The sequence below is a fragment of the Xiphophorus maculatus genome, chromosome 15 (genome assembly GCF_002775205.1).
Source record: "Xiphophorus maculatus strain JP 163 A chromosome 15, X_maculatus-5.0-male, whole genome shotgun sequence".
In the NCBI taxonomy this organism is placed as follows: domain Eukaryota; kingdom Metazoa; phylum Chordata; class Actinopteri; order Cyprinodontiformes; family Poeciliidae; genus Xiphophorus; species Xiphophorus maculatus.
Window position 1 is genome coordinate 17,525,300 of NC_036457.1, and position 13,472 is coordinate 17,538,771.

General features: G+C 40.5%; 1 protein-coding gene across 2 annotated transcripts in view; it reads left to right on the plus strand.

Annotated features, from left to right (window-relative positions):
• Window positions 1–317: 317 nt before the first annotated feature.
• The window catches only part of phip (pleckstrin homology domain interacting protein), a 39,798-nt gene continuing 26,643 nt past the window's right edge, over window positions 318–13,472 (plus strand). The window contains exons 1-10 of one of the 2 annotated variants that reach the window (XM_023348119.1): window positions 318–664; window positions 781–839; window positions 925–954; window positions 1,108–1,167; window positions 5,328–5,478; window positions 5,689–5,787; window positions 6,991–7,151; window positions 11,295–11,516; window positions 12,378–12,478; window positions 12,604–12,674. In XM_023348119.1, coding sequence (XP_023203887.1) covers window positions 625–664; window positions 781–839; window positions 925–954; window positions 1,108–1,167; window positions 5,328–5,478; window positions 5,689–5,787; window positions 6,991–7,151; window positions 11,295–11,516; window positions 12,378–12,478; window positions 12,604–12,674 — 994 coding nt within the window. In that variant the 5' untranslated portion in view covers window positions 318–624. The remainder of the gene's footprint in view (window positions 665–780; window positions 840–924; window positions 955–1,107; window positions 1,168–5,327; window positions 5,479–5,688; window positions 5,788–6,990; window positions 7,152–11,294; window positions 11,517–12,377; window positions 12,479–12,603; window positions 12,675–13,472) is intronic. The other variant, XM_023348120.1, reaches the window with a different exon arrangement.

The window sequence follows — 13,472 nt, forward strand, 5'->3', positions numbered from 1 at the left end:
AGAGCTAAAACAATGTAGCTACAATTAGACTCAACGGTTGTAAATCCTTCGCGGATACGGGAGCCGTGATATTCAACAAATTCTGTCAAACAATGTCGTAGAAATTACGCAACGCTGCCTGCGTCCTCTGTCAAATTATAACTATGTAATACTTTTTTTCGTAAAATGTGGTAAATACGGGGTAATTTCGTCGTAACAGCTAAGCTACAGCAATGTGTCCCCTGCTTTAGCAGGCTGCCATTTCTAGCTCCACTCTACAGAGACCGAGTGAGACGCGCTTGTTTGTGTGGTTCCGCCATTTTCGTTGAGGGGGGAGGGGGGATTAATACAAATAAGCCGAACAATACAAACCAACGGAAAGTAAAATTCAGCAGAAGCAGCTGTTAACGTAATGATATTTTAGGCACTCGTCGCCAACATCTGAAGAACGTTAGCCTGCGCAGCGAGTCGTACGGCGCGCACTAGCTGACGCTCGGCGGATGAATATGAACGCAGGCGGGACTATGTTCGAGCGAGGCTGAATGGAGGCAGCCTCTTCCTGGTGGATAAACAGTGACAGCTACAGGGCAGCCACCTAGACCCAGCACACCAGCTCTGGCGCTGCCCTGGCAAACAACACCCAAAATGGCTTCAGACAGTACACACATCGCGCAGTTGACTTCTGGTGAGTAAAGTGAGAACGAAGAGTGTGTCACGGCTGTTTTAATAGCCCCCAAAATGTTCTTCGGTGCCCTCTTCTAACGCAGCTCCCGTCCTCTTCTCCCCCTCCAACCGTACCAGAACTGTACTTCCTAATAGCCCGGTTTCTAGAGGCTGGACCGTGCCAGAAAGCCGCCGAGGTTGGTGTTTTTGCGTTTTAGGTTAATTTAGAACATGTCCAAAATTGTCACGAGGTGTAATTTTGCGTTTGTATCCTATTTTCAGACCCTGATAAGGGAGGTGGAGGAGAAGGAGGTAAGCAGTCAGCACTACGAGAGAGATGCTTCTCTCTGCACTGTACTGTGGGATGTCGCCTTTTCTCTCTGAATTATCATTTAGCGTTTTAAAACACCACTCCACGCATTAATGAACTGGGTGGTCACACTCCACACTATTCCTCTGTTTTAGCTGCTACCCAGAAGGCTGGACTGGACAGGGCAGGAGCACCCCGGGACGTACACAAATTTGGTAAGGCTGCTCTATAACCGAGGAAAAAAGTTTTTAGAGAGCAAAATAAAAATTGAATTTCCCGCAATTTTTAAATCAGGTGGCAAAGAAAGAACCCCAAAGCGCTCTCGGGGCGAGCTGGCTCCGGGTTGGGGGGTCGTTCTGCAGCACCGACCGGGTCGAATGCCGACCCCGTGTGCAGCCCGGTGTGCGGGCTCGGTGTCACGCAGGTCCAAAAGGTTCAAATAGTTGTTGGAAAATAGTGTGCGAAATGTTGATACGTCACGAGGGCTGTGTGGTGTGGGAGCGCCAGGATCAAGAGGAGGGACTCCCTGCGCCACAAGCCTGGGAGAGATGGAGGCGCTCTTGTCCTGCGAAGAACCAACATTTTTGCGTGCATGGGGGCAAGAGTTGGAAAAGATTACTTTTTTTTTTTTTTTTTGAAGAGAAGGGAGATATAAACAGCAGGTTTTAGTAAAGCTGCTCTGTTGGAGCTTCCTGCTCGGCGTGGAGGCATTCTGGGGAAAGGAGTTGTTTTTTGGGGGGGGGGAACTTGGATGCAAGTTGGAGCTTAAGAAAGGAAGCTGATCAGCTCATGCGAAGATGAGAGGTAACTTTTTTTTTTAATGTTCTATTAGAGCTATTAATTTAAAGGATAATTGTCATGTGAACAAACGGCTACAAGCGCTTATTTACGCACGGGGGCGTGGAGACCATTTGTTATCGCGTGCATATTTACGTCCTGGCTCGCCCGCGTGAAGTGAAAAGTAGTCGACTCAATTTTTTGTTGTTGTTGCCATTTTAATTGATTTTTTATTTTAATATTCATATTTTTATCATTTAACGTGACACGTTTAAAGGAAAGAAATGCGCACAAGGGCTTGCGGGGTGTCTCTTCCTCGCATTTACGAAAACGTGCGCGGAGAGATGGGAAGGCGAATCGCTGCGAATTACGACCGAACCGAATCTCGGATGTTTAGAGAAAATAATTGACGGCGCGCTTCTTCTGCCTGGCTGCGTTTCTTTTCTTTTTTTTCTCTCGCTCTTCCTGCTCGTCTCTCCGTTCCTCCCCCCTCCTCCTCCTCCTCTTCCTCCCTTCTTCAGCCAACCTCCCTGGTCTATTGTGTGTAACATCCACTGTTGTGTGTAGAGTATTTAAGAACAAAAATCCTGCGGACGCGGTTTTAATTATTCGACCAAAAAGCGGATCGTGGGGCGTTTCAGATGTCGGTGTTCTGTCTCTCTGTCAAAGGGGGTGCGGTGGGGTGGTGGGGGGGCAGCGATGAAGAGCACACGGATACCCCTCATTGATATTGTTGTAATTAACAATATTAATTATGGCTAATTAATTGAAGTTGGGGGGAGGGGATTAATTAGATTTTTGATTATTTCCGTCTTCCATTTAAATTAAACGGATTCATATCGTTTTTGAAAATGTTTTTTTTTTTAATATTTTGTTGCTTTATTAGTAGCTGATCAATTGAATTGTTGATTGATTTAAAAATATAATCGTTAATGTTCGGTCAATTTTAGACCAAGTAATTTAAACTGGAATCAGAAGGTGTATATGTGTATATATTTATTGCTAATTTCATATTTTCATGGTCACCCAAGGAGGTGTAAGATATGAAGAAGAAGAAAAAAAAAAAAACAGAGAGAACTTGCAGTGGGTGTGAAGGGACCATGTGTTCAGTGTTGGTGCAGTCGTGGCCGGGGGTGTGTTCTGAAGGAAAATGGAGCCAGTTGTTTTTGCACATCTTTCACTTATGTATATGAGGACGTGAGTGTGTGTGTGTGTGTTTTTTTTTTATGTGCCGTTATTAGATCAGCCTGAGAGAGGCTCTGATATGTGCTTGGCAACACCGATCACGTCTCAGCGCCATCAAGGATGTTGAAAGCAATTAAAGGGTATCTGTATGTGTGTGTGTGTGTGTCATGAGGAATAAGTTATGGTTGCGGATTAGATAAAGAAATTAAGCAAACGAGTTTCTAGGAGTAAATGTATGTGTAACCGTGGGCTTATTTAACCAGCTGAGACATGCAGCGTAAATTCATTGTGTCTGGATATTTTATCAGAGAATCTAGTCTCCTTAAATGAACACCAGGCTTTTATTTTCCTCCCTTTAATCCCGCCGTGTGTTGCATGCTCTTTGAGTCATCCAGGCATGTGTGTTTCTTCAGAAGTAGGCCATGCGAGAGAGTCCCCCATGTGTCAGTGGAATCAGTGACACACTGTGTTTATAACAGGCTGTTTTTTTTTCTGTTTCCTACCTCATGGTTATGTTGTGTTTCCCCCGCCCCCCTCCAAGAACCAACCCCCTTTCTCTCTGCTGCTGAGCATTAGCTATGTGACATTATAGGCTGTGTGCTTCTCCCATTGAGCATTTTGAGAACAAATGTAATTTATTAGGAATATGGGCAGCGGTTAGCTGTCTTTGTTAGCCTCGTTCTGTTTGTTTCTGGGGAATGCCTTAGAGATGCTAATGCATTTTGCAAAAGGAAACCCTTTGCTTTTTTACCTTATGTTGCTATAGGTTGCTTATCATAAGTCATTGTAGGCGTACATTTCCAGTTATCAGTACAAACACTAAACATGTCCATTTGGCTTCCAGTTTTGTCCTTTTTGGTTTAAGTTCAGACTCACAGCTGCCCAAAATATCGTTCCAGCGTTCTTTGATATGTGCAGGCACATTGTGAACGACCTGCTTACACACGGGGTCGCGTGAGATTCTCGCCGTATTAAAATCTTGAGTTAAAACCCAATAAATAGAATTATGCCTCTTTTTCAAAATATGTCATGTTTATCTTCTGCATAAGCAACACTTATATAACAACCTTGTACTAACAGATTAGCTGCTTTACAGACCTGCAACTGTGGCTCAGTGGGTAGAGTAGTTGACTTGCAATCGGGTTGTTGCAGGTTTGATTCCAGTCTGCATATGTGGTTTGTATAAATATATATTGAAGAATAAATCTATGAATCTTTTTGCCTTAATAAAAGTGATCTTTGTCATCTAGTAACATTACATTATTTCTCGCTGAGGTAACCACGTTGAGTAATCTTGCACTGGTCGGCTTGGCTTCACCTGAGGAAGAGTTGTTACAGATAAGATGAAAACAACATGTAAGCACCTCCTTGGCTGAAGGAGACAGAAAGCGTCACTATAACAACCAATGGCTGGACGTCTAAATGTAGCATAAATGTACTGCAGGCCACGCGTAGTTGAGCAGTAGTCTGAAGAGATTCAGTAGATTGGGAAAAATAAAGTTCTCATAAACTTAATATTGTGTCTTGTTTCATCTTGAGTTTTAGCTGTCTGGACTTAAAACTATACAAATAGATGATAACCAAATGTTTTAGAGTCATAACTAGTTGACAGCTTGATGTGCTTTGATGCCACTAACTAACCAATGCCTTATCTATCACTGATGTCAGAATATGTGGCAATTTACATCCACTGATGCTCACGTTTTGTCAAAAACATTATTTGCAAGCACCGTACATTGAAATACGAAACAAGGATAGAAATACTGAATAAAGAGTTAAACAAAATAAGTCGACAGCTTCATCATTTAAGCCGGAAGCGTACAATGGTACGATGAACTTAAAGCTGAATGTCATCCAGTACAAACCAGCTGTAATGACGTTCTCACTCCCTGACTTTTTAGCCTGGATTTACAGAACAGTATTTTTTTCTATGAAATGCTACTAAAGTGAGTTTGCCAGAATATAAACGACCCAATTACATCTCAGCAATTGCTCAGTATGTTTAAAATTAACTGAACGGTGTGAGAGTTATGGAAAAGTACGGTCGCGGGTCGGGTGAGAAAATAATCAGACCTGCCTGCACACACACTTTCTTCTTTATGCCGGTGCTCTCTATTAAGAAAAAAAAAAAAAAGCCAAAATCTCAAACTTGAGTTTTTTTTCCCCATGGGTAAACCACTCACATCAAATTTTCAGATAACACAAACTGCATGAAGTTCGAACAACTCGAATCCAGTTTTACTTTCTGAATATTTGTATTTTAAAGCTTGTTCTAATGAGAGGAACTATATCAAATTAAGCTTTCTGCATTGTTAGCGGAAAGCTAATGATGCTTTAGCAGGGTGAGAGAGCTCTGTTTTTTTTTCTCTGCTGTCCTGCTATCACTGGTTGCTGATTGAACGCTTGTGTTCAGGTGAAGCTGTACAGACACGTCGCTCCAGACCACCTGCTGCAGGTTTGCTCCAGAGTTTGTCCGCTGCTGGAGAGGGAGGTCCCCGCCAGCGTGCCGGGACTCACCAGCCTGCTGGGGGCCGGCAGGCAGAACCTCCTGCGCACCAGCAACAGTAAGTGGATGAACAATGCATGAGCTGCTTTTAACATCGACACAAGCCAGCGGATATACATTATACATGTGCAGTCTGTCATGGAAACCTTTGGGAACGAAATCTGAAAGTGTTAAAGATGGAGGGCTTAAATACATCCAGACCAAGCTAAAGGTGTGCCGCACAGTGATCTTTAAAACATGACTGTATCTGCTTCCTCTGTTCTTCCAGGCTGCAAACATGTTGTGTGGAAAGGTTCGGCGTTGGCAGCACTACACTGTGGAAGACCCCCGGAGCCACCAATTATTTATGGGAGTCCACCCAATATTGGTATGAGTTATTATTATGGTTTTTATCTTGAACCTGCACGAGCCTGGATGGGTTTGTCACAGTATGACAACATTAAGTAAAACTACACTACGTCTCTGTGTTTACACCAACATTTGATCCATTTTTAAAAATTTAAAACAGAAAAAAGAACTATTATTTTTACTGCTGCAAAAGTACAATTGAGTATTGTAGTTTTAATAATTTGTTTGTTGTTGTTTTTCATAAGGACAGACTAATCAAAGCTAAAATATAGGCTAAGCACATAAGTATCACAAGCTAAGCTATTGGTATAATCGTCAACTAATTTAGTAATCGATTAATCCGAGTATACAGACTCCAAAAAAGGCCATTTGCTAAAAAATGGAGAAGTAATTCAGCCAAAACGGTACAAAATATGTATATATTTTGAATTTAAGATAAGAACACCTTTGTTTGTAAATATGTTTTACCTAAAACTCCTCCAGTGGAATAGTTTAGCTTCACCTGGTTCAGTTTATTTAAAGAAAAGCTATGCTATTGCATTCTAGCTACTGAGATGGTTATTTTCTTATTTTAAAAAGGAATTCTATTCTTTGTTTATTTGCGTCTTTAATGTATTTCTTATACTGTGTGAAAAGGCTTAAGTGGTTTAAGAAAAATCTGTAGAATGTGCCAATTTTTTTCCTGATTAATCGTCAGGATAATCAATGACTAAAATAATCGTTAGTCACATTTCTGCAGTTGAGTTTGTATTTTTTGTAAAATGAAGAAAAGTTGAGTTTCTTCCTTCAGCCCTCTTGTGTCGCCTATCACGAGGTTTTAGGAAACCTTATTTTGTGACTTTGAAACCCAAACTTTTTAAAACCCTGACGTACCTTGACATTAATAGTTGCACCACTCAATTTGTCACATATCAAAATCGGGCAATTTTCCCCTGAACTTACTGAAAACAATTGTATTTTTTCCATATTCTTTAAGTTTCTAACCAATAGCATTCTCTTTTTTACTTGTTTTACTACAGTAAAAATCAGTTGACCGCGAATGGGGATCGTCTTGTAAAGGCTCCACTTTATTTTGGATTCATTTGCCACTCAGCCCTCAAAGAAACCCAGAATTTGTTATCGATCAGGACAAACCTGACCGGTCCCTCTCTAGGTCACTCCTCAGCTCTTTTCTCTTCAAGTCACGTACTGATTCTCTTTTGATTTTTCTCTGCCCATCAAGTGGAGACGAGCTACAGCCGCCGACTGAACGGCTCCTACCGCCTCCGTCAGCTGGTGCCCACAGCCGTCTACCAACACATGAAGATGCACAAGAGGATCCTGGGACACCTGTCGTCGGTGTACTGCGTAACCTTCGACCGGACGGGCCGCCGCATCTTCACAGTAAGAAGGCTGTTATTTATTTTTTTTTTTTTTGCATTTGACGGTGCTGGTGTATGTTTAGATCTTTAGTTGAGCTCAGTTGGGACTAAAGCTGAACAGATTAATCAGATTAATTGTGATGAATTGATTATTGAAATAATTGTCAACTAATTTAGCAAACGATTAATCGTTAATTGGAGTAAACAGTTTTGAAAAAAAAAAACGGCCATTTCCGGAAAGGTGAACACACTGAGAGCAGAAATGTACCCAAAACTGTATAAAAAAATATATACATTTTGTATTTATGGTTAAAAAAATCCTTTGTTTGGTGAAATGTTCCACCCAAAACTCCTCTAGTGGAATAGTTTTAGGTTCAAATTCTCCAAAAAGCATCTTTTTAACAGGTCAATCAAAAAAAAAAAAAAAATCAGCATGACCCCTACTCTGTATTAATATTAGATCCAGCTTTTCACATGTTGCAAATGCATCCTTTGCTCCAAACTGTCAAGCATGCACTCAGGGAATGCTATGCTGTTCCATTTTAGGCAGTATAATGTTAAAAAATGAATTGAATTATTTGTTTCTTTTTAATCTTTAGATGTATTTCTAATATAGCGCAAAAAGGTTTAAACAAAACATCTGCAAAATGTGCCAATTTTTTAACCCGATTAATCGTCAAGTCAGAATAATCCATAGATTAATCGATAGCTAAGATAATTGTTAGTCGCCGCTCTAATTGGGACACACCTGTTTGTTCTGGTGTTTAAAGGACCAGAACGTGTGTTGAGCTTTGAACGAGTCGGTAGCTTTGTCCTTACCTAATTAGACCATTTTTAGTCTGTTTAAAAATTAGTCTGTTTTCCTTGCTGTTCGAGTAATTTCTCTTACAGTCACTCCCAGCTACGGGATAAGGAAGAAACGAATCCAACAAATTTTGATCTAGCAGCCACGTCTCGTGCCGAGTCCAACGCTGGTCCAACAACTGGAAGATGCGAGTTTGATGTTGTTGATTTAAACGCCGCTTGCTGCAGTACACCATTTCCAGTGTCTGCTCCTTAAAACTCTAAAAATGGCTGGCTGCTGCGAACGAGGGAGGGAGGGAGCTCAGACTCTCTCTGTGTCTGTTATCCGTCCCTCGTTTTCTCCAGCCCATCTTCATCCTGGCCTGTCCCCTCTTTGTTCCCTTCCCCTCCACACTCCCCTTCCTGCTATTCCTCTTCTTAACTGGAGAAAATGTTTCCTCTGAGGGACTGGCTAAGTGCCAGAGTTAAAATTCATTCTCGCTCTCTGTCACTTTCTCATTCTCTCTTCTTTTTTTTTCTCTCTCTCTCTCTCTCTCTCTCTCTCTCTCTCTCTCTCTCTCCTGCTGTCTCCTCTCATCACTTTTATTTATTTATTTGCTTATTTTTGGATCTCTTCGCTCTTTCAGCTGCAACCTTCTATTAATTAATTATTAGATTGTTGTGTGTGTGTGGCCTTAACACACTCTCTGATTATTCCGTGAACAAGTGTGAGCAGTTTTGCTTAAGCCATAGATTCTCAGGCATCCATATTGATTTGCGTGATATAGCTCAGAAATCGGTTGGAGCTCATTATCACGGTCATTGGAGATGACAAATCGAGACATCTTGGTTTGGATGAAAAGTGTCTGTAATTGAAGTTTTCTTTCGTTCGCGTTTCTTTCCAAACTTTGACGCTGTTATTCCGGTAAATCAGAGTTTCTGCATTCGGAAAATGTTTGAAAAATACAAAAAATGTCCTTCACAGATTCAATTCTCCCTCAGATTAAACATCTATTACCTTTTCATAAACTAGACTCAATATCTGGGCTCTTCTAGTCGAATGTTCTTCAGATAAAAATTAAGAACACAACATTACCCACCAACTCATGTATGAAGTGAAAATCACCCTCCGAAGTCCTACCTTCTTGTTTTTAATTGGAGACATTTGATGTGTGTTTTTGCATCGTAATGACGGTAACCTGTTGTGTTTCTAAACGAAGCCGAGGTCTTAATCAAGGCACAGATGGATCTGGCAGCACGTTGACTTGCAAAACATTTTAACCCCCGACAGGCTGGATCACAGACAGGAATGCTCAGCCGGGTTTCTCCCCCTATCCAACCTCTGAAGGCGGGTTTCATGCCTGAGTTGTGCTCTTGATCTTCTGCTCAAACTAAAGAATGTCAATGAAACGACCTTTAATCGGACAGGTTTCTTCTAGATGCTGCACTCATGCTGTTTATTAAGTTTCTTCGGACCTTATTTGAGGTGGAGCTCAAACGTTCTGTGGTTTCTGTTGCTACTTAAGATTTTGATAAAAATCAGAACAGTGTTTATTGTCAAAGTTTTTCACCATCAGTTGCAACTGAATGCAGTAAAAGACAAAAATCGGACATAAATATTATTTCTGCCACATTCTGCTTTGCAAGTTTCCTCAAATTTTTTATTTTATTTTTCAATAAATTCCTAAATAAGTAAATCTTGATTGCAGCTAATAATTGAGGAACCTTGCTCTACTTTCTTTAGCTCTGTGCAGGCCAGCATGCCTGGGCACTTAGTTGGTAGCTTTGCCTTTCTTCCTGTTTATGATCAAATGTTTTCCTGCACTCTATTGCATGCTAATGTGAGAGCGCTTATGTGCAATTTAGTCATACTTCAGTGTATTGAGTTTTTAAATTTTTGTCTTTAAACAGAAGACAAAAATGTTGCTGCAATAAAAGTGCACTTGTTGTTTTTGCTTTTTCTTTGTAAATACAGAGCATCTTTCTCATATTGCAGTAAACGCATGCATAGTTCTGGTTAAAGGTTTACATACACGCTCCAATGGCATGCATATTATATACCATTTGGACCTTTAGTGATTTACCTGAACAGTTTCAGTTCAGGGTGGATTTATTAAACAGCACAGAGTCTCAAAGGTTCCTCTTAAAACAAAGACAGAAAAAGTTGGTGCACATTTGAACTTATTGTGGATTTTCAGTCAGACAAGCCACACCCCTTTTTGGATCCATCTAATTCCTGGCATTTTTCCACCTGAAAATTTGACCACCTTCTTATCAGAAATGATGGGGCTCATTCAGTTAATCTGATTTCCTGCCATGGATCTGCTTTTTAGGGATGCTCCTTAAATGTTACATCCTTAAAAAGACTTAAATTTGTGTGTCTTAAATGAAGGCCTTAAAATGTCTTACATTCATTAAGAGAAAATGCAAGTTGGTCTTTAATTTGTTAATGACAGGTCTTAAATTTTGTCAAGGCAGGATTACTTAATGTTTTTTTTTCTTCTCATGAGACTTTTCTGTCAGGCAAAAGTTTGAATCGCACACCGACCTCTTCATTCTGTACTGTGACTCGACGCAGTTGAGGTTACCGCTAACTAGATGCTAATGTACCCTTGCTAGCTAACTTTTTTATTCAGTGTGAAAAAGCCAGGTTCTCAGTTTTTTCTATCCTTGATTGTATAATGCAGCAAGTTTTCCCAACCATCTGCTGTATTTATAGTTTTTTGATCTTAAATATCATTGAAGGTGGCATTAGCATGCCCTTGCTAGCTAGCTTTTTTTTGTGTCTATCACCGAGTAAGTGCATATTACTTGCAAGTTGGCTGGATGAAGTTTGTACATTTCTTTTGAGATATAGATGTTAAATTCCATTCATACTGGTCTTATAAAGTCTTAAACTTGCCTTGGTGAAACCTGCAGATGTCTTGTATTGCGCTGAGGTTCTAGAACCTCTTATCTGAATGCATGTTTGGGCTCATTGCCCTATTGGACCACACAGATCAATTTACTGTTTATCTGCAGTGAAGAGGAAGAATGTGGAGTTAGTCCTCCACCAGATTTGCGGAATGCACCAGTACTGCTTGGTAGCTAACCTGGCCTCGCCTTGTCTTCTCCAGACATGATTCCTGTTATTTTGGCCAAATAGCTTAGTCATTGTCTTGTCTGGCCATAAAACTTTCCTCCAGAAGGCAGTTACCCAAGCGGACAGCTGCAGATTTCAGTCATGGTGGAGGTTGCCACTGGAACTTCTTGAGACTTTACTGGTGTCCCATTATCTTCTAAATCAATATTCCTATGTTTCATTGTTTTTAAGCCATTCTAAGGTGCTGTTTTCACATGTGACAGTTGTGCCGTTGCATTCTTTTTCTGTTTTCTTTCCCAGGGCTCAGACGACTGCCTGGTGAAGATCTGGGGAACCGACGATGGGCGTCTGCTGGCGACCCTGCGCGGTCACGCTGCTGAGATCTCCGACATGGCCGTGAGCTACGAGAACACCATGATCGCTGCCGGGTCCTGCGACAAGACCATCAGAGTGTGGTGCTTACAAACCTGCGCACCTTTGGCCGTCCTGGAGGGGCACGCGGCCTCCATCACCTCCCTACAGGTAGGGGGGAGTCCAGGTTTGCCAGTGACATGATGTAAACCTTTTTTCCCCCACAAAACAAGACATTTTTTCCAAGTTATAAATGAAATAATCTGCCAAAAAAGTATTTTCTTAAAAAAGTGCTTTTTAAAGAAATTATTGATTTAAAACACTATTTATTGCTGAAAAGTCACTAAGTTAGTTTTGTCTTAGTTCAAGTATACTAAGACATTTTCAGTAGAAACTAGGTGAAAAATTCGTTGGTAAGATTTTGTGTTTTTGCATTGCACAGCTTATACTCTCATGTCTTTATTAATAACTGGCCATATTTTGGCTCTTGTTTGTGGTCAGAACTTGTCTTTTTTCCATTTGAGCACCAGTTTATTTTAATCCTACTATCAATAGCTCAAACTTGTAACTTTACCACTACATTCTGCGCACATTATAGATGCAGCAGGTGTACAAAAGTATTCACACTTCTTAAACTCGTGGCAAAAACCTAACTTTGGTGTATTTCAGTGGGATCTTATGGGATAGACCAACACAATGCAGTGTCTAGATATGAAGATGAAGGAAAATTACACATTTTAACATTTTTTGTGTGGAGAAGGAGGATTTGGTCTGCTTTTTTTTGCACCTTTACTCAGAGTCCATTAACCAGTATTTTTTAGCAGACTGTTGTAATTTAAACTCATGTATTATTTTGTGCACTATTATTTTAGCACTATATATTTTAGTTTACCACATAAATTCCCTATAAATGCACCTGAGTTTTGTGGTTATTAAAAAAAAAAACAGTAAAAAGTTTAAGAGGTATATATTTTTGGCTTATTGGTCACTTGAGTGTTGTATATGCTCATCAGTAATCGGTTTTCTTTGCAGTTTTCGCCCCTCTGTAGCGGCTCAAAGCGCTACCTGTCCTCCACCGGAGCTGACGGAACCATCTGCTTCTGGCAGTGGGACGCTCGCACGCTCAAATTTGGGTGAGGGGAAAACAATCGGAACTGTGCACGTCCTTCCTGCCGAAGTGCCATTCAAGCCCTTCGAATGAAGCATTTGTTTGATATTATTTTGCACATCCTAAGTCATTCTCTTGATGCCTGCGCAGCCAGAGACCCAGTAAATTCACGGAGCGCTCCAGACCTGGCGTCCAGATGATCTGCTCCTCCTTCAGCGCAGGTAAACTCTGCTTGCTTTGATTACGAACACAACAAGCCGTCCGAGGCAACATAATTAAATAATGTGACTGGCTTTACGGCAGCTGTGTGCTGCGGTGTGAAATTAAACTTTCACTTAATCTATTCGTCATCCATCTCAAGTGTTCCTATTTTAAAAACTGAACCTGCCCATAGAAATATGGAATCATCATACTTTTCGACCAATCAAGCAACCATATTTAATCCTTTTCAGAGTAAAACATCTTCAGGTTTCATCATGTTACAACTGTAAATTGTTTGCACATTTATACTCTGTCCCTTTACTGTGATAAATAATACACAAAATATAATTCAACCAATTTAGCTTCTCAAACAACAGTTTCCAAAAGAAAGCTGTAATAAGTGCTACAAATGAATGATGACTACACCGATATTCAACACTGAAGTGTGAATCTAGTACGTTCACCTCCGATACCGATACAAATATCTGATGTTTAGTGTCGGCCGATAAAGAAAAACAGCGCTGAATTGACTAAAAATGTTTCTTTTTCTTTTTTTTTTTAAACACAGATGTAAATGTACCGAATTACTGGTTTATTTGATAACTCTGCACCAGTACAGCTAATACACCAGTAGCTTCACAAGCTTGGTAAAACATGTAAAAACAACACAACTTTAATTTGTCAGTGCACCTAGGAGTAAAACAACCAATGTAAAATAAATAATAAAGAAACTGAAACTGACAACAACAAACCTTCTTCCAAATGGTTCAGAAATCACGAGTCGGAGTTCTCCTCTAATCCTGTCCCTCGTTGTCCAG